This window comes from Poecilia reticulata, linkage group LG19 (genome assembly GCF_000633615.1).
Source record: "Poecilia reticulata strain Guanapo linkage group LG19, Guppy_female_1.0+MT, whole genome shotgun sequence".
In the NCBI taxonomy this organism is placed as follows: domain Eukaryota; kingdom Metazoa; phylum Chordata; class Actinopteri; order Cyprinodontiformes; family Poeciliidae; genus Poecilia; species Poecilia reticulata.
Window position 1 is genome coordinate 14,565,239 of NC_024349.1, and position 26,609 is coordinate 14,591,847.

A 26,609-nucleotide genomic window follows, 5' to 3' on the forward strand; every position below is an offset into this window, starting at 1 on the left:
ATGGATGTGTACTGCCCTGACCTCTCTGCATCATTTCTACAACATCTCTGGGCCGCCTGGGCCTTCTGCTGGCCAACCAATCAGGCAGTTCCCTCAGTCTCACCTGGTCCRAACTCCGCTGTGTCKGCAGTCCTGCATTTCACAAAAAGGAAAACTAAACCTCCTTCACGACACTGTTATGGAACAGCTTAGGGATTCAAAAATTACAGACGYAAGTTGAACAGAAGGCACAATTGCTGACGCGGAGTTATCTAAAATGCAGTTTCTATGTTTCTAGTGTTAAATGTTAGACCCTCAATAACGAGACCTGGCCCTGCTTCCTGGATCACCAACCTTCAGTTGGCTTCTCGGCAACGTTTCTCTTCCCGGTTAGGAGCTGGAAATCTTCGGCCATCCCAGGCAAACTCTGTGTTTCAGCAGGATGGAGATTGTGGCTGGAGAGCARGTGGGGAGATGCAAAGACTGAGAATAGTCCTCTGTGAGGGTCTACCTTCAGGCTCTCATTTAAGATGGAGGAACTTGTACCACGCTGTACTCTTGCACATACTGAAGCTGGCTCCAGCTGACGATCAGTATCTTGTTGAGTTGGGTTGAGTTGGGTTGAGATTTTCTGAAACAGTTGTAGCTCTTTCGRTTGTTTTCTGTTGCCGAGCTGCTTATCTGACTGAGTTGTGGGTGTCGCCAAATAGTTTACGGCGTGTTTTTGGCTCTCCGCTGGAAGCGGGATCAGACCGAGATCAGTGTCCAGCCTAATTTTGCTGTTCAGGCTGTCGGCTGCTGCGATGCGGCTCAGGACGCTCGGCCGACTGGACTGCCGRTGGCTGGTGGCTCTGCCTAGTGTGGCTTTGACATCTTGCAGGGTAACTCTCATCTGGTGACCACTTCCTGGCTCCACAGGCCCCTCAGTCCCCCAATCAGGGTACTTGASATTATTKTCATTCRCATTAGAGTCCAGGAAGTCAGATGTATGCTTGGTTGTCAAAAGAACATCCTTCACCTTTGGTTCTTTCTTAGCTTTAGTTTCTGCAAGCACTGAAGCGACACTGGTGCCTTTAAAAGAGTCTGGAACTGCTTTGGTCTCTGTTTGGTCGCTGGTTCTACTCAGACTTAAATTTTCTGAGGCTGAGCTGGTTCCCGTTAGAGTTTCCTTCGCAATATGCTCAGATTTTGCTGCTTCTATCAAAGCACGGAGACTCTTCTTCTTTGGCTTGGACAAAGTAGAGGACAGTGGAGAAGGTGGGGAGGCAGACGGGGCCGTTGTAATGATTTGATCACTCAGRGASTGTTTCTTCTTCTTCGAGGTTGATGAGCTCGATGCAATGCTTGGCGATGAAGATGAGCCATCTGGTGTTGCAAAGCGCACTGGTTTTAATGATGCCACTGAACCTTTTTTGCTCCTCTCTGATGGTAGATACGTTGCCACGGAGGACATTTGCTCGCTCTTCTTTCCCTTTGAGGTTGTTCTGAAAACCGCTGCAGCCGGATGGGAAGCAGGTTTCTGAGTGGCTGCAACATCCTGTGTGGTTGGAGGTGCTCTAGAGCTCGCTGCCGCCTTGCAGTGTGGAAGGTGACTCTTCAACCTTTTGTAAGTTTTTCCACAGAATGGACAAACCTCTGTGGGCAGAATAAATGACAGTGAGAGAGTCAAAGTAACACACAGTCGCAGWGAGACATGKATATTCACTCATCGTGAGCGTGGATGTCATTAATTTGGACTGATCAAACTTTGAAATACAGGCTCAAATATTGTAATAATACAGTACTTACATTCGGTTAAATGTCCCWTTGAAAGTTATAGTCTTCAATGAGAATTTGGTGTAATTTGTGTGGATATTTGATCATTTTAATAGCAGAAATGGCAGGTTTCCTGGTTATTCTTAACTTGTCTGATCCATTGTTAGTTTCTATGTGGCTGGGATCCTTCTCCTGCCAGAACACTCAGTTGTCAGTATTAAAAAAGCTCAATATGAGGGCCCAAAATGAATAAAGGCTACTTTTCCTATCTTTTTTGTAAAATATCTTCATTAAGTCCAAATTATTAAATACATCTTCATATTTAGGAGACATAAATTATTTCTTTTCATGAAACAAGCTTCCATATTCACTGTTCACAAATGTGAGGGATATTCCGCTTTCTGATCAAATTTCAGACTGCACCTAAAATGCATTATCATCACCGCAGGTGAACTTCATTTTAGCTTTTCTTAGTGCACCTATTCAACTGTTTATTGTTCAGCATTTATTACACAACATGCTTTTCTGTGTCTCGTCAATGAATCAACCACCATGTGTTCTGGGTCAACGGCTGTTTGTATTTAAACAGTTCTCAGTGCTGTCAGCCAACAATTGATGAACCGTACCTGGCCATTGGAAGCCTTGTTGGTGTAACTGGATGCCCTATGAGGAAAACTGTCTGCAGAACTTAGACATAAAGYGTCACAAAGTGTCATGCATTGAGGCAAAGAAAGGCACACAGGAGTGGAAGCCCTTGGCCACWYCCATGCTGAAGATGCCAAACTGTGTTCAGCTCCCTGTTGAACCAGATGAGGAATACAACTCAACACCAGGAACTGCTAAAGGAGGCAAAAAACGCCCGTGTGTAACTTCAGACCTTCCCCAGCATGGTGAGGATGTTAGGTGACCTGCAAGTAAACCTGCCCACAATGCCAGATAATTGGTATAATCACAAATTGCATAACAATGTGGTAGTAAAATCACATCTTTCATAGCTGAGCTTCGACTGAACTGTGAATATTTAAATTCACAAAAGATGTGCGCAGGATAAGAAACCGGTGGGCAGTTGTCTGATTCACGCTAACAATGTTGGGAGTGTAAAGGAAAATGTTATGCATCAGCCATGCTACCGCTGAACAAGGCATGTGATTACTCAATGCAGAACTGGCCTGTAYCTCGTTAATAGCACTGTGACAAGGCGCTACTACTTGAGTAATATCAGTACTTGTGCTTCTGAATGAGTAACACATTTCATGTTCATGGACGACAATGCACCAGCATCATCAGGAAACATTTATGTATCAAATACTGTGACCTGCAGTCCTATGGAAATCTTTGAGAACAAATGTATAGGACTGTAACCTTGCACTCCAGAACCCAGTGACCTGAGGGTAGCTCTTCAAGAAAAGTGGAAAACATTAATATTCTTTGTTGTGCTTTATTGTTGGTAATGTTAGTTTTAATTTATAAATTCAGATTATTCAAATTACCACTGGAATATATGGCCAACTTTGATGACATACATTTAATATGAATTTCAGCTCATAGGCAAATATCCCAAACTTTGTATTAGTGTATGATTCCCATGAATAGATAAGTCAGCCATAAAGACACRTTTTTGGCTCCTTTATCAAGTTAATGCAACATTTAAAGTYACATCAATAAAAAGCTATTTAAATAATATTAACCTATTTTATTTATTTCAAAGTTACAAATAGGGGTGACCTTTTTGTTTCTCACAAGGTCTCTTTAGATGACGAAMATTTTATATTAAATAGTTAACAGCTCATTCTGTWGATGTAGTTAAGAACTGACAGCTCTAAATATGTTTATTACATCAGTTTTTAACGCACTTACCAGAGCTCATTTTACGCGGTTTTAAACAGGATGCTCCCAAAATGAAAAGAGGGTCAGTTTCAGCGGAGTCACTTGTTGTTGTAAAGCACTATCTGTCAAAACATTAACCAGCGCCAATGTAACGCTTAAACACTTAAACACGAGTGGTGTTTTTAAAGTTCTGGCTTCACAACATGTTGGGGAAAGACCTTTTTAGGTAGCAAGTGTGAAGCCTGAGTGTAAATAAGAACGATCAACGCAGATATTTTGTAGAAACTTTAAAGTCTTATAGTTCAAAATTAGAATGATGCTTAGAATTCAATATTAAATGAACGAGTTATATAACTGGTTAAAATCTTATTTGAATTTGTAAGTGTAGAACAGTAGGCTGCTTTGGTCGCCGAAAGAAACGATAAGTGAGCGAATTCCGCCATTTTGTGAGTGGCAAATTCTCGGACTACAACAGGAATCTGTTACTCCTGATTAATAAAACACAGAACTTTATCATGAACTAATTCCATTAAATATTTTTAAGTACATAATTATGTGTTTATTTCAGTGCTACTTGTGGAGCTCACTGGGCACAAATAGCAAAAATGAACATGCCATGTGGTTTCAACACAAATATTTCTGAAGTGGATGTGTGTTTTTATATTAATGAATATTTTACAAACGATAAGGCTTATGATAATCATCGTCCAATAAATAAACATTTGTAACACAGTGGAGAAATGCAAGTGTCACAACAGTTAAGCTATGTAGGAGCATTTATACTCACACCAAGGTAAAAAGTCCAAATACATAAAGAAAATGTACAAGATATAAATGTAAAAATCTATTACATTCACTATTTTTGATGATTCAGAAGCTAACTCAACTTCTAAGGAACATATTTACTGGCAAAGTAAGCAGTTTACTCTTGAAAAACTACTTGATCAGTCACTTACATTCTATTAAGGAAGCCTACAAAATCCAGTAAGAAATCTAAAATTCTGCAGCAAGCTTTCTGATTAAAAGGAGAAAGCTAAACAAGGAGAGAGATAAACATATAATGCAAATTTAGAAGTTAATTTATATAAATTTAAGGGTATTTTGAGCATGTTTGTCTCTTAGTACTTCATATTTTAAACAGCAGGTATTTTTTTATTTTTGTCCAAAGAGCTGCATTTCAAGTCAAGTACTAAAATAAAAGTACTATAAATGGTTTATAATAGTATCTATTTATAATTTAGTGCGTTAACTCAGGAAACCCCGTCCCCATGTACACTTGTGTCTGTCCCTAAAGAAATCTTGCCCTTTACAATATGGCGGATGTGCTGACGTATTGTTTGCACAGGGCAAGAAAGCCGGTGAATACTCTTCCGTGTCTAGGCGTGGACTATTTTATGTCTATAGGCAATAAAAGGGAGGCCAGGCAGTCAAAGTCCTGTTTSGACATGAAACTTCAACATTACCTTTGGTAGTGTTAGGGCGATTCACACTCACTGTTTCCGTCTTTGCGTAAATCCCCCAAACCTCCGAATACAGAACGTCGTGCGTCTTTTCCAACGCATAACGTTAGAAAAGAGAGCAATGTCATCTTTTGTTTCGGTTATATCAGCAGGAGCGTTTCTGATTTCAATTCCAGCAAAAACGAAACACTTTACTACCAATCAAACAGTTCTTCCCTTTTTATTAAAACTTGGATCTAAATCTAGTTATGTTTTTTTAAGAGAGAGAGGGAGAGAGAGAGAGAGAGAGAAAGAGAGAGAGAAAGAAATAAGTGTACACTCTCAATTTAAGGGTTTTACAAATCAGCACATAAAATCATCTAGTCTCGGAGTTTAAATTTAAATTATGTCTTGTGATTTGGAGTATTGCTTTTTTTTATTGTTATCCAAACACAATGAATCACTCTAGTTTGCAGTAAATGTTTACTGAGTAGTAGTTTAATTCGCAACCATGTATATTTACTTCTCTTATCTATTTTCAATCAACCATTTTTCATCTTTGGCTTGTGATTATGATCGATTGGTTTGTTTTACTTGTTTCTTCTTTTCCATGAGCCGTGGGAGTCTGCCCAGACAAAAGATGGCAGCCAGCGCCTAGAGCACATGAGCATAATCAGGCTTTATTTGCCTGAGTTCAGTTCAGTTTCAATAATCTGACCTCTTTTTATTTGCTCAGCATTACTTWATAAATATACATTTTGAGTTACAAGATGTGACTACGGGAGAAAAATGATTTCAAACACAGCGGCAAGCAATATGACTGAAAAAGAAAGCAAACAAGGTGGTGGTGGTGCCATGGCAACCTAAATGTGGGCCTGCAAACCTCAATAAATGGAGGCAACGCTGGAAAGAAGCGTGGGTCAAAATACYTCCACCACAACGTGAGAAGCTGATAAAATCGTAGTTGAGTAAAGTACTTGTGCTGTAGCAGCTTTTAAAATACGAAKTGTACATTTCCCCTGACTGGAACAGGAACTTTTCTTCCCGTCTGACAAATATTTACTAAGTCTCTCTGTGCCGCTTAGATATTATCATCTTAATTCTCGCACAAGAGGTGATTCGTTTTTGAAGCTTYATTTTGAGTATCACTTTCGTTAACTCGGAATCAGAATCAGCTTTATTAGCCAAACTTGTGTACACAAACAAGGAATTTGACTTCTGTTCCATCAGTTCTTTTTAATAACTTGTGAATTTGTTTTTTCCAACAWCTCACATTTAAACATTTACCATTGCCCCATTTAGTTCATTTTAGATCCTCTAACATGCAATGTTTGAGAAAATYACAGGGTTTATAACTGAACGTGCATTTTTATTTGCAGAAAATACCTCTCGGGGTTATTGAGGTTTGCAGGTAAGAGTTTGTCTCTCGAATCCCCAGGATATTCTCCCCATATTCTTGGAAATTATCGACATGTTCGCAGGGTTTTAAAATGTGCYCTTGTGATCCTTTTTCAACATTACCTTCTTTGAAGTAATRTTGAAAGCATGACCTTTATTTGCTTTATTTCACACAAAGTAAAGCAGTGCTTTATTTCCTGTTAAGTTTTTAACAAAAGTCTTTTTCTTAAATTTATTCACACCAGGGCATGTGAATAATGCGACTTCATGCTGTCAGACAGATCCCATTTTAACTCATTACTTTAGTATACAGGTCAGGTAGCCATCAGACCTAGGTGTGGTTACAGAAATAAAATCCAACCTTAAAAATACATGATTAAGCACAGCTAATTCACCATCTTRTGCTGATTGGTACTTTTGTCGATTTGGGTGGGCAAACCTTCTTGATGGACAGCACAGATTCCTAGGAGCCGGAGTTTCTGGGAGAGGAGTCATCATGATGGCTGAATAGCCAATCAGATGAAAAAGTCACGGCATGTTTGACAACCCAAAAACAAACATGGATTTATTTTTTTTTCCTCCCTAAAACTACATTCCTTAGATTAGAGCGAGACCAAAAATGTCAAACCCACCTCGTAGATGAAACCATCTGCTGATACAGACATTTTTACATTTACGATTGTAAATCCTTGAACGTAGCAGAAGCTCACATTGCATCTGAAATGTCAAATCTTTYGCCTCTATAGTAAGTTAAAAATGATGCTCAACAGTCAGAGGAAAAAAAAAAAAAACGGCCATCGTTATCAGTATCATTAGAAAAAGTTTATTTTATTGATAGGGTTAGAGTAGCATGGGATTTGACATGATAAATTTGAAAAAATGTGATGTGGGGGCGGGAGGGAATTACAAAATAAAATCTACATCAAAAGGTCATCTTCATCGGTAAGATGCAGTGATTTGAAGAACATCCAGCATGGGAAAAAAATATGCATTTTCTACAACCATTTACATATAAGAAGATAAATTGGAGTAATATTTACAGGAAAACAGATTACAGTATTTACAAAGCCAGGAATGGAAGGAAACCAAAGCTCTGCAGAGCTTTACTTATGAAGAAATAAAATAATGCAGAAAAATTGTGAAGATAAAGCGTAGAAGTATTTGGCAAAAGACACTCGAGTGCCTCTAAATTGTCCTCTAACAAAGATCAGCCGCCCCTACGGGTTACAGTCACTCAAAACTATGCAACTCCAGTAGCTTTTCCCCCCTCTGCCAGATTTCTGCAATAATCACAATGCATTTTCAAGGGAAGTCCAAAGCAGCACAAGCTTGTGTGCAAAGAAAAACAACAAAAAAGGGAAATGTTCAATGCTTTTTTTTTTTGTCTTTTTCCATAAACATGCTTAGAGTCACAACTCAGTGCCAATAACGAAGTTTTCACAGGCCGGTTACAGTTTATTCAAAACAATCAAGAGCAAATCCCTGTACAATTATTAACACACATTCATGATTAAGGCAAAACAAAGGGGAGGAGGGCCTTGTGAAGGTCATTTTATAAGGCATCTATAATCAGTAATAAAATCAAGAGAGGCGGAAGGACGAATCGGGGGAAGGATGCAGTCCTAAAAACACCAACTAGCTAACGGCGTGGAGGCCTGTTCCCACCGCCAAACATCGAGCTTCACACATCAGTATCAACACCGGATCCGATTCAACCCTGAGGAAACAGCGGACTTTATGTTAACTTACTGGAACCAAACGGTCCGACAAAGGTAACCGTTTTACCCTCTCGACATCCCAAAAATAATAATAATAATAATAATAATAAAAAATTCAATCCTAAGACAACACCTATGTGGTCATGGATGAAAAAGGTTCAGTCTTGTGATTGCGTGACTTCTATAAAAGACGTGTCAGTGCTGGAGACAGATCAGACGTGTTAACTCTGAACGCTCAGGTCAATAAGAAGTTAGGTTCGCCCTCAGCATCACCGCAGGGCGAGGAAATATTAAAAGTCAGTGCTTAGGCATGAACTGAATCCAATCAACTTTCTCTATGTGTCGCTTGAACATGTCTCCACGGTCGCTCGGTTTGCGCTACCAGAGTAGATGTTATTCACCAGTTTGTTTTTAAGCGAGGCCGGCTTCCACAGGTGCCAGCACTGGCATCCTAAGGGTTAAAATAAGAAAAGAAAATAACCAACTAAATGAGGTGGAGCTCAGGGAGGAGGACAAAGCAGCAGGGATCAGATACCATCCAGAAACCCAGTGCGGTTTCTTGCTTATACCTTTAATACCACAGTTTGCCTAAATACCCTATCCGATGATTGGATCCTGAGCTAACAACAGGATGAACACTTCCAAAAGGAGTAAAAACTACTGAAAAAAAAAAAAAATAAAATAAAAAACAAAGTCTAAAGACTGCAAACATCAATTTGTGATCTCCGGAGTCCTCATCAGGAAGCGAGAGGTGGTCTGTCCCCAATCACGTCCTCTTACGTCCACAGGCTGCGGGGCGTGGCAGTGGAAAAGGGGGTGTTTGGTGTGTGAATGTGTGTGTGTGGGGTCATTGGAGCATGAGCTGCTTGAGGTTGTCGTGGAGGATGGTGTCCTTGACGTCCCGGAACACCAGCCTGATGTTGTCCGTGTTGATGGCCGTGGTGAAGTGGTGATACAGGGGCTTCTGCGTGGCGTCGCGCCTCTTGGCCCGGAAGCACTCCACCATGAAGGCCTGCACGTCCGACAGGTTGTGCTCCGTCCCGGCGTACTCGGGAAAGTAGTCTTTGAGCGGGACGAGCTTCACCTTCTCCTCCAGCAGGTCTGTCTTGTTTAGGAAGAGGATGATGGAGACGTTGACGAAGACGCGGTTGTTGACGATGGTCTCGAAGATGTCGAGCGACTCTCGCAGCCGGTTGGTCTGCCGGTCCTCCATCAGCACCTGGAAGATGTTGATGGGCAGTTGAGGTACTATTGCTAAAACTACTGTTAGCGCCAACACTTAAGGTAGAACTAGAGAGAGAGAATACATTTTCTAAAATGTGTACAGTTGCATTTCTCTTCAGTCTATGTTTTAAGGGCAATTTTTAAAACAGTTTGTTGCTAGAAATTTCATTAGGTGCTTCCATTGTATGTTTACGAATGTGCCAGAATGTACGTTGTATATGCTAAACTATTCTTAAAAAACAATCAAAACCAGAATTTCACAATTGTTTTTGTGATTTTTCCGTAATCAAAATSACAGATTTAGTGGGGCTAATTTAGAAATATTTGCAAGAATTTTTGCAATATTTGTATGACAGTCAATGTGACTCAAAGCCAGATTGTGCATAAAAATGTCATATAATCATCCTGGTGTTAGCTGGTTCATTGTCCACATTTCTACCAACACCTGAGCATTACTGTTTTTACAGGTATTGTGGTTGGCTGGAGAAAATATGTTAATTTTGTGCAATTATACCAATTGATGTCCAATACTTATTACTTCAACACTGTAAATATGAYTATTTCCATGCACCCTGCTGGAATCTTATTATGTTTCCCTATTGATAGAAACCTGGATTAGAGTTTCTGCAAGAGTTTTTTTTATGCAATGCTTTTTAACAAACCCCTGAGTTATTAAAAGAGCAATTGGATTGATGCTGAGATTGAATTTCATACAGGCGTACTCTTTAGTACTTGACTGAAGGGACTGAAGACAAACTTAAGCYAAGGTTTCAGATTTGTATTTGTTAAAATGCTAGAAAAGCAATATTCCTCTCATTTCGTAATTACCGTTTTGTGTTTGTCTATCACACAAAATCCTGATGAAACGCACTGAAATTCATGGCTGCAGCCTGACAAAATGTGGCTAAAACTTTGCCGAACGTCATGAAAACAAACAGATTCCTGCTCCRTCTCGTCAGCCGATCATAGAAACTMTTTTCTCTTTACCTGATCGTATTCAGAGGAAGAGACGAGAAAGAGAATGGAGGTGACGGAGTCGAAGCACTCGAACCAGCGTCTCCGCTCTGACCGCTGGCCCCCGACGTCCACCATCTTAAAGGGAACGTTCTTGATCTCAAAGTCATACTCGTGGATGCCCTTGGTGGGCTTGCGGGCCAGCAGGATGTCCTGTTGACTGGGAAGATAGTCCTGCAGAAACAAAACCAGAGATCTTAGTCAAAYATCATATATTCAGAGTTGAATTTCTGCAAGAGATGATGCATTTGTAAGWTAAAGAAAACAAGGAAAACATCCCGGATGCYAATCTTCTCATCAATCSTAGAATCCTAACATCCAAGTTTTTACTGCAAACAAGATTTCAGGTAATCTTTCATACAACAACGCAAAACTGGGGCTGAGGTTCCTGGTAATTCTCTCTCCYGGGTTAGAGTTCTTGTTTTGGCAATGCTTTGTCCAAACCAGACACCAATTCAATGCAGCAGATCAGGCAGAGAAAGTTAATAAAATAAGGTGTATTTAATGATTTGGATATCTGATGTAAATAAAAATTGTCGTAAATTCCGCAAACAGCAAAGTCTCATTTTAAGGATGGAAATAACTATTGATAATCTAAAAATATTTGTCTCAGCTACAAACTGAGTCTCAAACACAGCAGAATATTAGCCAAGTCACTTAAAAATAATCTTGAAGAGGAACAGAAAATATATATGCGGCTCTGACATGAAGATTACCTCAGAGGCTTAGCTTTCATGTTCATTTATGTCTTGGATACAAGAATAAACTCCAGTGATTTTATTGCAGATATGCCCTAATCTACAAAGGGTAAAAAATTATACACGCAGACTAAGGGTGTAATGCTACACAAAAATCACAGTTTGGAAAGTACTCGAGTTTAAAGGCATGGTTTGCTAAGCTTCAAACAAGCATAAATAAAATTATTATTATTATTATTTTTTTTTTTTTTTTTACTTTGGCCTGCAGTAAAAATGATGCTTTTAATTTAGCAAATAAGTTAGATTTTATGATCYAACTTATCCACAAAAGTGGATAGAACTGACTGGAGGTTTTGTATAATRAACAAAGAAGTAAAATCAAGAATACATTATAAAATAGTATAACCACTTAAAACCGTCAAGGTTAATGTTTAGAACTTTTTTTAATGAGACAGCTCCCTTTATTAGAATAAAACATGTTGAAACTCTTTGGAGAAGCTTTGCTATTTTGACAATCCCRTTTACCAGCTGTTCCTGAAGGCAGCATGAGCAGCTGTTGGGAAAATCCCCTCATCAACAGGATTTTATATGATATATAGAGTTTGGGTGCAGTAGGGAGCCATTTGGAGGTCGGATGATATATTTYTTTGCCAGTATCTGTGATGTTAAACGCTAGAATTAAGTGGCTTTGTCTGAGTAATTAAGTTAAGTGCAGAGCAAGCTACTTTATGTACCTTGTCGCTGATGAAAAACAGTGATATAAAGTTTTGGTTCGGACCATCTTTTTATTCTCCACTGTATCAGAAACCTGTTGTGTTTCGGTGTCATTTTATAAGTTGCACAACAGAATACTTCATTGTCACTTAGTTCTGTGCATAAACAAACTAAATTAGTTGGGTTTTCTGCAACAAACTCGCCTTTTAAGCACCGTCTTTATGTTTTAATAGGTTTGAGTTTTTGGGGAAACTATTCAGGAAGCTTAATGTTATTCTTCCAAAATGATTTATTTATGCTTAAACACATTGTCATGTAAGGGGGAAAAAAAATCCAAGCTTCCATGTTTCAACCATCAGAACCAAACTTTCACCTTCTGATTAACAGAAATTGATCAGGATCATTGTAAACAGGATCATGCTGGGATTTGGGGTCAGTGGAGCGTCGCAYAAGGTGGGTGGAATAGTAAAAATACTACTAGCGGTTGAACTACCTCAAACATTTTCAGCATCACCTGACATCAAAAGATTAGTGGCTACAGCTGATTGCTGCTGTTGTGATGTTTGAACAAACACAAAACGAAAATGGGCTTGGAGTGGATACAGCAGGCAACTGTTCAGTTTCTAACACTGTCGCTACCTTCTTCTTCTTCTTCTTCTTCTTCAAAAGGATGTGGAGTAAGGTTCATGCTATGAAACCAAAGGTAAAGTATTAACGTTGGCATTTTTTCTAACTTAATGGAGGATTATATAAATGTTTGAGGCTGTATGTGTAATTTTAACAATGTAAAAATCTGACAAATTCAATGTTGAGCAGCACACAACTTTTATTTCTAATAATGACAGGAAACAAAAAGGCTGGATCAATTAATAAAATGGAAAACAAAATGCTCATATCTATGTCCATAACAAGGAGGCAAATATCAATTTAAACTGGTCCAAGTATCAAAGTAATCTCATTCTTCATTTTCAGGAAGGATATTAAAAATATTCCTTGTGTTTCCTTAATTTTCCCTTGAGATAWCTTCTCGTGAACTTCATAAATAATTCCTTACTAGTGAGATAATTTGCAGCATTTACCGTTTCCACCACATTCACAACAAAAACAGAGTGTTAGCGTCTGGAGTGGGGCTAAAGTTTCCCAGTCAAGCACAACACTGTGGGTTAAACCCTTTCTAACCAGTGTGAGGTTATGCAACTTGTTGTCGCCCTTTGTTACCCACTGGTTTAACCATTGGGCCTATGTGACTCTCATACACGCCACACAACAAGCAGCTGCTCAGCTTTTGCTCYGAGTGTCCACCGGCATCGCATAYCTGTGTTATTGTTGCTATTATAACAACTTCTTTTAGCCTAAAATGCAGAAATGGAAGATGTACAGGTCTGTCTCAAATTTGTATCTACAGAGGGAGGTTGTAAATTACGTGGTTGTGTTTCTTACCCGCAGTTTCTGGTTTCTACTAAACTGCGTCAAATCTTATAATCTAAGTGTAGATCAGTGCAACCTCAGACGTAAATAAATCTCAGGCAAAATCACTTATAAGAAGAAGTGAAAGTTGGGAAACTCGAAGGTTTAGCTCAGCGTAGTCGATACGAGACCTTTTATACATCGCTACGTCTCAGTGAATACTTTGACAATTTTGAGCTCAAGCTCGAGTAAAGAATAATTATATGGTAGCCGATTTCAAAAAAACACATACAGAGGTTTCTAAATTGACCTTAAACTACAATTCTGTTTTGGAGAAAACATTATACTTCTGAACTCATACTGTATCAAAAATCCAAAAAGAGAACAAATTTAGCTCAATCCATGTCCCATTCAGCTCACACACATCTTGATGCCACCACCACTGCCTTTCACAGTGGGAACGATATGTTCAGTTAATTTTCCACATTTTGGAAAGCATGACTTTTCAACAAATCCTTCCACCCGAGCTGTGGCTCTCCCCAGCTCCTCCAGAGTTTCCTTTGACCTCTGAGGTTGTCACAGAACAGCTGTATTTATTAAATTACACATTTAATCTCTGCAATCCATCTAATAATCAGGTGATTTCTGAAGGCAATTAGTTGCACCAGATTTCATTGAGGGACATCAAAAATAAAGAGGGCAGAATAAAAAAACACACTTTATAGTTTTTATGTGTAAAGGAATGTATCCTACCTCTTCAGCTTCACACTTATATATTATTTGCAGTGTCACAATAACTATTTATCATTTTGCTGGATGATAACTTGTGCCAATAATTACAAAACAGATTTTTCTACTTCTTACCAAGTCTATTGGTAATTATTGCTTGAAAAGTTACCATTTTCAAGTAACTTATTGATAACGGCATAATAATGCAAGTTTGCTCCCTCGAAAACCAGTACATTGTAATTTTGTAAAGAACACTTTACACTGAAACTGGAAGATATTTTAAATTTGCAAACAAAAAAAACGATAAAATAAAAACAACTTGCAGCCAAAAAATAAAAACATATTATTTCCGTGTAAATAAAATTTCCCTCAAGTATTAATCAAAATGGAAACCCATTTTTATTTATCATGTGATTAATTGATGCGACAGGCTTACTATTTAGCGTCAGTCCATTAGGTTTGGCTGTAGTGAGATAAAAAGTGTAAAGGTTTTGCAAGGGAAGTATGGGAAGGATATCCGCTTTCTATGGTGTGTAAYGGAACGGCTTAAAAATGTAATTCATGAAAGATGGAATTTGGTACAGTGACAATAGAAGACCTATAATGTTTCATACAAATATATATTCATAAATAATGCAAAATGCCTTAATGGGTAGAACTTTCCCATTAAAAGAGCAGCTGTGTCAGCTGCAAAGGCGGTTAGGTAACTTCATTTTCATTAAAATAAAACTGAGCATCAAGTCCTGCAAACAAACACGCCTGCAGCTTTGCAGTTAACCTCCTGCTGTCTGGACATGCTGCTCTATCAACTATAACATGTACATGTCTGATCGTAAAAGTAAATGCAGGCAGGAAGAACTTACCGGCTGGGAGATCTTCTCCAGATTATCCAAGAAATACTTCACCGACTCGCCCTGCAACGAGAGAGAGGAGGGACTTCTGTTAGTTTCACATCATTCAGGACGTTTCAGACTACTCCATTCCTCAACAAATACGGTCTGGATGTATTGTGGAGTGGAGGCGCCATGAGAGATCCTCCCTTCATCTGCCACACACAGGCTCATGCACACACAGGAAATCTGTTTGTTTTTTTTTCTCTGTAAGCTGCATGTCCGCCTCAGAGTCGAGCTGAAGCAGGATGCAAATGATCGGGTGCTGAAGCAGACACGTGTTTGTAAGCGTGTCTTTGATGTGCAGAGGACTGCGGCCGGGGTTCTCTGTATGTAGGAGAAGGTTTGGTTGTTTTCTCTTTTCCTCTTGAGTCACTTCTGACACTGCTTTTGTGCAGTTAGTGCAAGTTCAGACATGGAGCTGCCAGGACCGAGGAGCATTCCTTTATCCGAGCATATAGGGGAGTGTGTTTGTGTGCGCGGATGAGTATTATAATGGATGCATGACGGGAGATTTTGGCAAGAATTCTCCAAAAAGCAACTTTGAAATATCATTCGGAGTTTCTCTGGGACCCGTCCACCTCGACTCCACCTTAAAACTGAGAAGTTTAACATGCTATTTGCATGAAATGCAACATGAAAGGAAACTGTCATTGTAAAATTCAAATTGGGCCTGATGTAGTGACTGGGTGGCACTCGTGTGGGTTGACGATGTGTGCCAATCATTTCCCCCCCTTCACTACAAGTCTCTGTCCTAACCTTTTGATCTTTGAGAAGAAAAAAAAAAAAAAAACTAGCCTGACCTGAAAAACCTGTGAGTGTACGGATGTGTGTGTGCACGGGTAGAATTACACAAGGGAGGAGCAGGATGGTCTGCTACGACAAGAGAACCAGAAAGAAGGCGAAGAAAAGAAGCTAACCTTCCTCCACGTGAAGCCAAATTAAAATTTTGGCTTCGGGTGAGTGAAGAAGCTCAAATCTGACAGGGATCGGTGGTTTTGAAATCGTCAAAAAATCAGTCTCAACAAAAAACAGGAAGGGAAACCAGAGGAGCAATAACTCCGAAGTTCAATATGAGTCATCATGGCGCCTGAAGCTAAAGTACGGCTGTTGAAAAAGCAAAACTGAAACACAATATGCAGCAAAGTCAGCTTTGTGGTATATTATCGATCTAATCAAGTCTTCTCCCCCAACTTCCTAAAGACAATTGTTCAGAACCTGTCATGCAGAAAACAACGGAGACAACRGTGGTTTTATGTTGATTATTTCCAACTATCCGTAGGGCAAGAGCGGATTGAAATGCAAATACTAAAACAGTACAAAACATGGAGACTTCCTGGGGGGAGAACAAGCTGATCCTCACAGATCAATGACAACAACGACATATTCAGGTTTCAGAAGAATCTACTAGGATTCTCCATTGGAAAAGGCTGGAAAGTGAAAGTGGAGAAGTCATGTATGAGTACAGATGAATGGATTAAATCCACATATGTTCTGGAATACCACAGAAAATACAGAAATACTTTTTAAGCTGTGCAATTAATCATCACAATATGATATATATGTATATTTTGTATTATTGTACCTTGACCTATTCTGCGTTGCAAGTCGGCGCTTATTGTATAATAACCATTTTGAAAGAGTTTCAAATGGGCTAGTGTTTATTATTATTTGACAGAATAACTATATATCTTATGTTATTTATCCACATAACTACTTCCACAATGAAGCATGTTGTCGTCAGCAGTGCTCATGGTGACTCAGCTGACCGGAAAAAGGAACGGGACTTTTAGTTTACAGCGGGRCTGATCACTCATCAGGAAAATCAGACGATTCCAGTCGCTGGCAAATCTATTGGTGCGTTKTYGTCTAGCTTGCCTCGGGAACGCTCAAAACTTTTAGTTCAATTCTTGTCCCCTGCTGGCATCGCGATACGGCACATTCGGTCACATCAAACCAGTCGACAGAAAGGAGCCAGAAAAGTGAAGTTCATCACCGGATGGAAACCCAGGAATATTATGGTTTGGTCAACTTTCTTACACTTTAAACCCAATTCATTTACCAACACTTCTTACAGTTAATGTCTTCTCAACAAGCCGAAACAAGAATATTTCCCAACGAGCATCTCACAAACAATCTGTGGTTGATTAATAGCATTGAACTGTAACTCGGTGTGTAAGTCCAGCTGTAATATGGCAAACCACAGTTCCCTGGAGAGGACGGTGACAGGAGCTGAAAGGTGTCTTTAGTCTACCCCATCCTCACTTCAAGTTCACTTTTAGAGCTSCTGCTGGAAAAGGGCTCCAAGCATCACCAGATTCCTCCCACCCTCTCTGTGAACTTTCTGAACTGCTGCCAACGGGCAAACGGTACCGCAACATTAAAAGCAGAACCACCAGACTACTACGCAGCTTCCTGCTTCGAGCTGTTAAAAAGCTGAACTGCTCTCAAGGTCCTGCACCCATTTTCTATGATTGATCTCTCTGGTGCTTCGATTCAGTGTGCTTTATCGATTGGACATTTGATCTGCCCAACAATTTTACATTTTGCAGCAAGACATTTGCTTTACTATAATGAAAAAAAAAAAAAATTTGCGATTGAACTAAATCTGAGGTTTTGTGTTCTGCCACAACTGGTCAAGTGGTTTTAGGAATTTATATCAATAGAGAGGAATATAAACACATTTTCCCTCCTGATGTCCTAACGTATTTTCTTGAACTCTAACATCTTYGTCAAAAAGACCCATTTTGGGTGAAAACAATAAAGGTTTATCCCTGAAGCCAAATACTTTGAATAAGAAAATCAAAAATATAAAATGATGCATTCAAGGAGTGATTTGCAATTTACTCTGATACTACGCTGAGTGTAATTTGTCTGAAAATTAAGGTCAACATTATGGCTAAAACTGCTAAGTAATATATTGCATAACAGAATCCACAAGGAAATGTGTGTCAACCTTTTTCTAACGGTGTGTSTTTTGTTTGGATGAACAAAGTCTTAAAGGGAGTTTTCCACCGACCACTTTCCATGCTATCCTGCTAGAGATGGACCAACTCTAGCACTTAAAACCCACATATGGACCAGAGGAAAGAACCACTTTGGGCTATTAAGGTGGGCAACTGCTGAAAACGTGGTGAGCTCCATTTTTACAAATGAGTCAGATTTTTTTTTTTTTCCCCCTCTCATCTGCTTAATTTACAACGGAAACACTAAAAGCCCAAAGCTTTAACATGGTTTAAAAGTCAAATGAGCTCACCGTCTCTCATCTTAATGTTACATTGTTTTAACTGTACACGCTTCGCTTGGATAGACCGGAGTCACAAAGTGCACATTGTAATATTTAATGTTGATTTTCATTGCGCTTATACAACATTTCCAGTGGGTTGAATGGGCTGAATCAATGAAACTGCAGGGACTAAATGCAGTCTAAATGTGCCTACAAACAGACTGACGGGTGAGAGAGGTTTAGGTGAGGACAGAGTCTTATTGGAGACATGTTGAGTATTTCAGACRTTGTGAAAACAAAGTACAATAGAACCCTGGTATTCACATGGGGTTTCATGTAATTATGCTGAAATGCATGTATACTTAAAAACCTAATAATATAATAACCTAACACCTAATATGCTTTACTGCACATTAAGTAGAATCCGTCTCCAACTAATATACAGAAGCTAATATCTACAGTTTTTCTTATTTCTGTTCTTGGGTGTAGAGCCAAAAATAAATGGCGCTCTTGTACTAGCTGGTTTGCAAATGCCAGTAAATAGCGTGGGAACAAGAAGCATGTAGAGAGCACGCTGTGGCACGTTCCACGCATCTAGACGGTGCGATTTGAACTGTTTTGAGCATTTGATGACGTCAAGAGCGTCCAACAAATAGGCCGGCAACGGAAAACAATCGCTAGAGCGATTTTGACGCGTCTGACATGCCTCCACATGGACTTTGAATGTAACGCGCAAAACGCTAGGTGTAGAGCAAAATGTCAAGCGTCTGCACTCAAAGTGCACACGCGTCAAACTTGAAGCGTCGGACACRTTTTTGACATGTTTGATGTGAACATTTGATAAGACTAAAAGTAGGAAAATTCTTAGAATTTCTGTAATTCTGAGATTTTTCTTAGAATTTTACTTCTTAAGATAAAAGTTATTCAAACCTACACAACAGGGTCAACCGGCACATCGCTAAAGATGGGAAATTCTGCCATCTCCTCACTCAGTCCTGAGAGTCCTTGGCAGGAAATTTTAGGCCAAGATGGGAGCGCTCTGAGAAGACTATGAGAATCTTTGAGAACACACACCCTGGTGTTTATCAAGTCATTCAGCCAGTGCGTTGTAGATTTGTTGCCGTGTTTGCGATAACTGAGCGTTAACAATTAGCCACATAGTCGTCAGTTTCACTCCAGAATACGTTTTTAAGGTGAAGTTTAGGGAAAACTTAATGTCTCGTGACTGAAACAAAAGCTCAAATTATTGCCCCTCCACCATTGTGCTCAACACTTGTGCTTAAATGCTCCTCCTAACATGGTGTTGCACATTATGTTCAAACATATCTTCTACTTTATTTGCATTGTACAGCCATCGTCTTTTTAGTATGTAGTGTTCTTCTCCCTTTAACCTCTTTTCTTTTAGTTTCTCTGATCATTCATCAGGGAATTCACTGGGATGTCCAATCCTCAGAAGACTGGCACGCACTTTAAAAGTGTCCACATTCAACTCTGATGCAAGATGGACTTCAAAAAGCTGGAAGGTCACCTTTTTAACCAGTTSAAAATTGTAGTCTGCTCCAGACAGCAAAAATGACGATTGATTAATCAACTTAAAGCAGCAGCACCAGGCTGCTACTTTCGCCCAGATCCGACAAAAGCAGTGAAAGATTAGATTTTCCTCACATCTCTGCCAATTTTACTTGATCTAATAAATACATTTTTGCATATTTGTGGTTAAAACTAAATCAATTTAGAAGCAAAAGAGGATGTAGTCTTCTGCTGTGATTGCATAAATATATATGAAGAGATGCATTAAAATGTGGCTATATCATAATTTTAAGAGTTGTGAAAGTCGGTTATACCCTTCGTTACATTTCAGGACATCACCTCCCATTATAAAAAAAAAAAAGAAGGTGAGAAATTTTTCAATAGTTTTATACTAATGAGCTGAAATGAGGAGTTTTGAGCCCTGAACACGTGTTGTGCAGGTGTGTCCTTGTGCTTATGTTGCGTGAGGCGTGTGACACTCTTAGTGTTTGTGTGTAAATAATGCTGAATAGGAGAATCTGGACTCTGTTGGTAAGCATAAAGCCGTTTAAAACTGCAGAGCAGATCAACATTCCTGCTCTGATCAACACTTATTCCCCCTCCTGCCTGCAAGAAAAGAAAAAAAAAAAAACAAGAAAACAATTCCCTCCAGAGCTAAATCCCACTGAGAACACTCCAGACTTGTGCAACTCGCAACTTTTGGCTCATTACTGAAAGCAACTTGGAGAAGTGCGTCTCTCGCTCCGTCCTCGGTGGGGGGCCTCTTCTTTGACTCAAACATTTGTCACATGACATCTCATGAAATCACACACAGACGGGCAGAAAAATGAGGAATTTTTAGACGTGCAGCAGATTGTAAAAGTCCCGCCACACAAAAACAGCGAGAGATCCCACTAGTCGGCGAGACACGTGAGCAGAGCCTCAACCACAGCTGCCACTCTGTGGGAAACGTCACAGTTTGAAAATGTGCTTGAGATATAAGGAGCAGGGAGAGGTGTAAACAGGAAGCTGACTAAATCACATGTCTGACTGCTTAGCAGAAGGCAGAATATACTAAAACTAAGCTCGAGATACAGTGTCAGGAAAGGAGGATAAATTCTAAATCTGTTTCACTTTCTCTTTTTCACTGCCATTTTCTATACGTCTTAATTTCTCTAACAGAGAGACGGAGAGAAAAAAAAAAGTCAAACTAAAACCACCTGAAAACCCGTTTCAGATTAGCTGATAGAGGACGGTGCTCTGCAGCAATACTGAGCAGTTATCAGCGCCAGCCGTCGGAACAAAGAAAAAAAAACTAAACAAAACAAAAAAAAAAAAAACGGCACCGTTATCTCCATTTCAGTTGAGTCAAACCTACCAGCTGAAACTCCCTGCGCCGATCGTATGCGTTCTGAATGCCCGTGTCCGCCCACAGCGCTTTGAGTGCCTTGGCGTACTGCAGGAACACCAGCATCTCCAGCTGCCCGTTTGCCATCTTGGCCGACCGGGTGTCGAAGGCCATCACCCGGTCGCCGTGCTGCTGGTTGTTCTCGTCGCCCCATGGGATGTGCAGCTTCTCCCGCGCATCCACCAGCACACGCATACCTGGATGGGGAGGGAGGAACGGGCAAATCAGGACCAGAGAGCACAGAGCCAAAACATTTATGATTACTTTATCATCATGATAATATTAGGGGTGCACAAATTGCAGCTTTCTGGGCCGATCACCAATCAACGATCTTTAAAACGCGTATCCCGCCTATTCCGATTTTGGTTGATGCAGATTTTTTTTGCTCCAAAAGTTACTAAATACAGTTTCTAAGTTGGCAACAGTGGTGAGACTATTGTTAACCGCACACATGCAGACGTGACCTGGTGGGCGGGTCTGTCAGTCAGCTCTCTCTCTATCACAGCAGAGCAAAAAGAGGACASTGGCTGATTTTCAGAACTTTGCGGAGTTAGATAAGATAGGTTATACATGCAAGAATCAATGACTCGTCAATAATAAAAGAAAARGGGCCGATTTRTCACCGCACCCATATTAATAAAATATTATTTTATTCGTAAGATGATGAAAGTATTCAACATCATCCTTACAGACCATCGAATCACTACAGGTGTTAAGTATTGTTAGATATCAAGCTGTTTTATACTATAATATTCTGCTATTATGATTAGTTATACAGAATATTATATAGCAAAGCAARCACAAAATACAGAATGTATTTTKATGCCATTAAATCAGATGCACCAATCAATTGGACACATATCAACCAGCTGTTCCTTTATTGACCTCATCAGTAATTAACAGGTTAACAATGAAATTCATGTCCTTTTTACAGCTTATTGAAAGTTAAAAGGTTAGGGAAACACACTTTGCATAAATGGTAATACTTATTTGATTCTTACATGTTCTGCATGACATCTATGCGTTAGTCTTTAGAACAAAAGATAAAACATAACTGATTAAAATTAAAGTTGGCAGAAAAACCTGAAATTATTTTGTATTTGCAGACTAAAGTTTGTACACCTTTATAATTCTTACTAAAATATTCACTTATTGAGCTTTTAAAGATTTAACAATGATTAACAGAGGTGATCAGGTGGTTTTTATTGGGGCACGTACAACTGGGAGGAAGCCCTGAGGCAAACTAGGAACACCCTGTAAGGACTTTATATCATTCGAGGCGTGTTGCTGGGGGAGAAGGATGTCTGGATTATTTCCCTGCTCGACTTATTAACCCAGCAATGCCATCTTAGTTAGCCAGAAGTCAATATAAAGYATAAATATACACAAGATTTGTTCATCTGACAAAAGCCATCAATCTATTATCAGATGACAAACAATATAAGTACTGATGTATAAGCTGCCAGATGCTGATGCTGGAGATGGTTTGAGCAAAAATACACAAACAGTTTCAGAGACAAACCAATCAGGCTCTTCCTGAGTGATATATATATTCTGAAGTCCGATACCCCTTTTGACCAACTCATATACTTTGTTCTGAGAATTATAGAACGTGAACAATAGGAAAAGATGTGATGACAGTTCTTAGTTGAGGTGGTAGATTAGTAAAAAATGAACAAATTGCACGAATATCCCCATTTACGTCCCTAACTGGAATCTGAATTTTATTTAACTCAAAAAAAAAAAAAGTGCATCAAGTTAATTGACAAATATGAAGATGCTTTTAATTTTGATTAATTTAATGTAATGGGGARGTAGTTGTTTTCCCCCCTTTAACTTTGCATATCACTGATGAGAGACTTCTTTTCAAACAGGTGCAATTTTGGTCGTTTTATTCCATGGAATGAAATGACATTTTGAGACTCTTGGGCAAGCAATAATRTTGAGACTTGGGCCGTCATTTTAGAATATTTACTTTTAGCATAAATTATTTGCAAGGTGATATGAATCAAATGCAATGTAAAGTCAATAAGCACCAAGAGTCCAAAAGATGCTGTTAAAGCGTCCTTAAGTTTGAAAACCAGTTGGATTCCACTATTCTGCTCCATAAGAAATAACTGATGACAATAACTCAGGAACATATGCTGCATTTCATTTATTACTTTAGTTGGAACTGGGATCTGGAAATGACATCAAACTAGCCTTCCTTCTCTTCCTTAAGTTTGAAAACCAGTTGGATTTGTTAATTGATATGCAGTCATGGTGCTAAACTAGAGATGGTGCCAGTTCTTTACTGGTTCCATAAAAGAACCGGTTTGGTTTCCAACAAATAGGATTTGTCTTGGAGCCAAGTCAATACGACACTTTTCCACATCACGTGAAYGTTTGGTCCAAGTTTCTGAAAAGTTTACTAAAGGAGGCAGTCTATAWCCGTGTTCATATTAGATTCCACAAGAAACCAATATTCAAAGGTGAAAATAAATGCGGCTCACACTATACTTTAAATGCAAAGCAGACATATTSGATGTTGAAGCTCATGAGAGACTTACATTTTGATGTATAGGGATAAGTTTGTTGATCTTTCATCCAACTTAAAAAGTAAAAATAGAATACTTGAGTTTAACTAATCGTRTTATGCAACTAATTGTGTTTTTTATTTTTATTTTCCCTTTTTTGGTTTTTACAGAGCAGCACATTTGTATTCATGGCAACACTTGTTAAAAACCAGTTTGAACCACTGAGCTACTCTCCTTATAGTCTTGACAGGAAGTGGGGTTAGATGACCCAAATAATATATATATATTTTTTTTACCAGCAGGCGATTGTTTAATGTTATTTTGGTTTGATCAGTTATGAACTGGTCAATTCATAACTGCCAACTAGTCCGGATGGAGAATAGCGGATCAAACTTTAAACAAAAAAAAAAAAAACTTATACCCTTAATCAAATTGTGTGATATTTGAGCTTTCTTTTAGTTCTTTTTATTCCTTCTCTTTGGCTTTTGACCAAGATGAGATGTTGCCTTTGATGTTTTAATTGCTGTTTTGTTTTCAYGCCCATTTTATTMGTTTTAATGCACATCACTTTGGCCAACGATGTTTTAAAGTGCCTTGTTAACAAAATTGTATTGGATTTTTATAGCTAACTTKATAATTAATTTAACATATGYAACAACCAGGAGAAAAAAAACGGTGCCATTGCAATGGGTACGTCCATGAGTAAGAACTGGTTTGTTTATGGGTATGAAACCAAAGTAGGGTGGAACAAAATGGGGCAAACTGACTCTGAGGCCAGGTAGAGTCCCAGCTCATAATAAATCACCAGAACATGCAAGCTGGAAAGTCACTCAAATAATTTCCAGCATGAAGTTTGAAGTCAAGAAATGTACAGTGCAAGTCCAAGGTCAATTTGTAATGGTAATATGTAAAGATGAACATTTAAAAAGGCCCTTGAGTAAACATGCTAAGCTACTTTCCACTATTCCGGGTCAATTTACCCCTTTGTCATTTCATATCCACAAGTTGCAGTTTCATCTCYTTCTACTTTTGTTTCATACTCAAGCCATTGCTCTATTGAGTAGTGGTGCCCAACTCCTTTTCTTAATAGATACTGCCCTGCAAATATTAGATGCATCCTTTCTCACCTGACTCAAATGGCTGAACTTCCTCCTCAGCGCATCATGCAGCTCTGCAGAGGCCTGGTAAGGAGCCGTTCATTTGATTCAGGTGTGTTGGAGAGAGCATGAATCTAAATGTTGCAGGATGTCTGTTCTCGAGGACTGAACTTGGTCACATCTGATTTGTACTAGTAATACTGATTGTTTTTGTTAAATCCTGAAAATAAATGATAAGAGGCTTACATCTCAGATGCAATGGAAACATAAGCATACGTTATTTTCTAAAGACTTAATACTCCACTCTATTTCCATTGACTGTAATCCTTATCCCCATTTAAACCAGTTCATTCTTACCAATTTCCAGTTTTTGTTGAGGCTTGATCTGCCCATTCTCATTTTGAACTATTTTGAACAATCTCTACCCTATTGACTGGTTTCTCCTGAATAGCATTATTATGCTACATAATGCAATGGAGTAATGRCATACAAACTGGCAGTTACTGAAGTACAAGTAGGTTTTTACAATTTTAATCTATGATTTTAGYGAGGCATGGCAGTTTGAAAATCATTTTTGTAAGTCTTAAATATATCACAAAATTTGAGATTTTGATACTAGTTAGTTTCTGCAAGTTAATGCAAAGAAASTTTTACCAAAGATGCACAGATTAAGGTTTTCCTGATTGATGCCAAGTTCTGTTTTGAATAATCAACTCTTTCAATATTTAAGGACTGCAAATTTAAAAACAGAAAAAGTAAACTAAGCAATAAGTTCACAGGAAATTATCACTCATTCATTATTCATTATAAGACATGGACAGTTGAGAGCAATCTGAGTTAAAAAAAAAAAATCTTAAACATGAATAAACATAATTTGAAATCCAAGTTTGAAATAAAATTAATAGAAATATTAAACTCAATAAATTATTAGTTGGTTTAAACTAACTATGCAACGATCAGGCTTTTCTTGACCAATACAATTTTAAAATAAAATAAATAAAAAAAACCTATGGTATAACTCTAAACTAGACCTAACAAGTCCTCATAATAGTACATTAACACCCCCAAGATTGAAAGCATCAATTGGGACATTTTTTTAAAATTTAAAAGTAATTGAAATTTTAGGGGAAGATGATATTAGATTATACATTTAATTCAGGAAATGCAACAAAAAAAAAAGTTAAATTAAATCACAGAGAAATACTTATCTAACTAATTACTAATGAGCAAGTCGTTTTTATTGGTGCTATTTGGGGAGTGGACACAAACAGGAACACCTTACAGATTAGTACACTGGTGGGTTATCCTCCATTGAGCAACAAAACGTGGCCGTGGCTATTTGAGCCTGCTAACTCGCTTACAGCCGTGTTAAATCGGATATTTAAACTTTATGTGCCGCAAAAAAGAGTTAGAAAGCCCCATCTGAACAAAAACCCGGCTCACTGGGTGTGCCGACAGCAGATGAAGGCTGTTTATGTGTGTCCTCTGAGCAGCCCCAGCGCCGCTCAACAGATGTGGAAACTTTCCCATCCGTTTTAAACGCCTTTCTGGGGCTTTTCTGTCCCAGGCGAGCGTCTCGCTTCCTCCCTCATAAAGTTACCAGTCGTAAAGCAACACAAAGTCAGGTTACCTTTGATAACATTGCTGTAGATCGTTCCTTTGAAATCCTCTCGGGCTTGCTGGTCGAAGTCCTGGCCGTGGATGATTCGCATTTGTTTGAGGAAAGTCGACTTGCCGCTCTCGCCAGCGCCCAGCAGCAGGATCTTCACCAGCCGCTTCACGTACGTTTTCTCCCGGGACAGATTTTTGTCGATCTCCTTGGACTTTCGGATCTGCTCCGCCTCGCCGGCGGCAAGCAGGCAGGGGGGCAAACAAACTTTTAACATAGACCTGGACGGCAGGAAATCCGCCATGTTCGCACTAACTTCATCGATGCTAATTTGATGCGCGTTCTCGCGAGGCACGAGCACAGGACCAAGCCCCTTCCCTAAACTCAGGAAGTAACCGCTCCTGCTATCAATCTGAGAGCGCGCTCGGTTATGACAACAGGAAACCGCAGCT

The 26,609-nt window shown here is 39.1% G+C and overlaps 2 protein-coding genes across 2 annotated transcripts; both read right to left on the minus strand.

Annotated features, from left to right (window-relative positions):
- Positions 1-20: 20 nt before the first annotated feature.
- On the minus strand, positions 21-3,765 carry si:dkey-21c1.4 (uncharacterized). Its single transcript, XM_008437254.2, has 2 exons — positions 3,592-3,765; positions 21-1,614 (listed from the first exon to the last, which is right to left on the minus strand). Exons 1-2 carry the CDS (start codon positions 3,599-3,601, stop codon positions 326-328), a joined length of 1,299 nt encoding a protein of 432 aa, XP_008435476.1. The 5' UTR covers positions 3,602-3,765; the 3' UTR covers positions 21-325.
- Positions 3,766-7,198: 3,433 nt separating this feature from the next.
- On the minus strand, positions 7,199-26,591 carry LOC103481631 (guanine nucleotide-binding protein subunit alpha-13-like). The gene is made up of 5 exons (XM_008437255.2): positions 26,179-26,591; positions 20,906-21,132; positions 14,766-14,816; positions 10,328-10,528; positions 7,199-9,335 (listed from the first exon to the last, which is right to left on the minus strand). The coding sequence occupies exons 1-5, from the start codon at positions 26,459-26,461 to the stop codon at positions 8,964-8,966; spliced, it is 1,134 nt and encodes a 377-aa protein (XP_008435477.1). The 5' UTR covers positions 26,462-26,591; the 3' UTR covers positions 7,199-8,963.
- Positions 26,592-26,609: the final 18 nt, after the last annotated feature.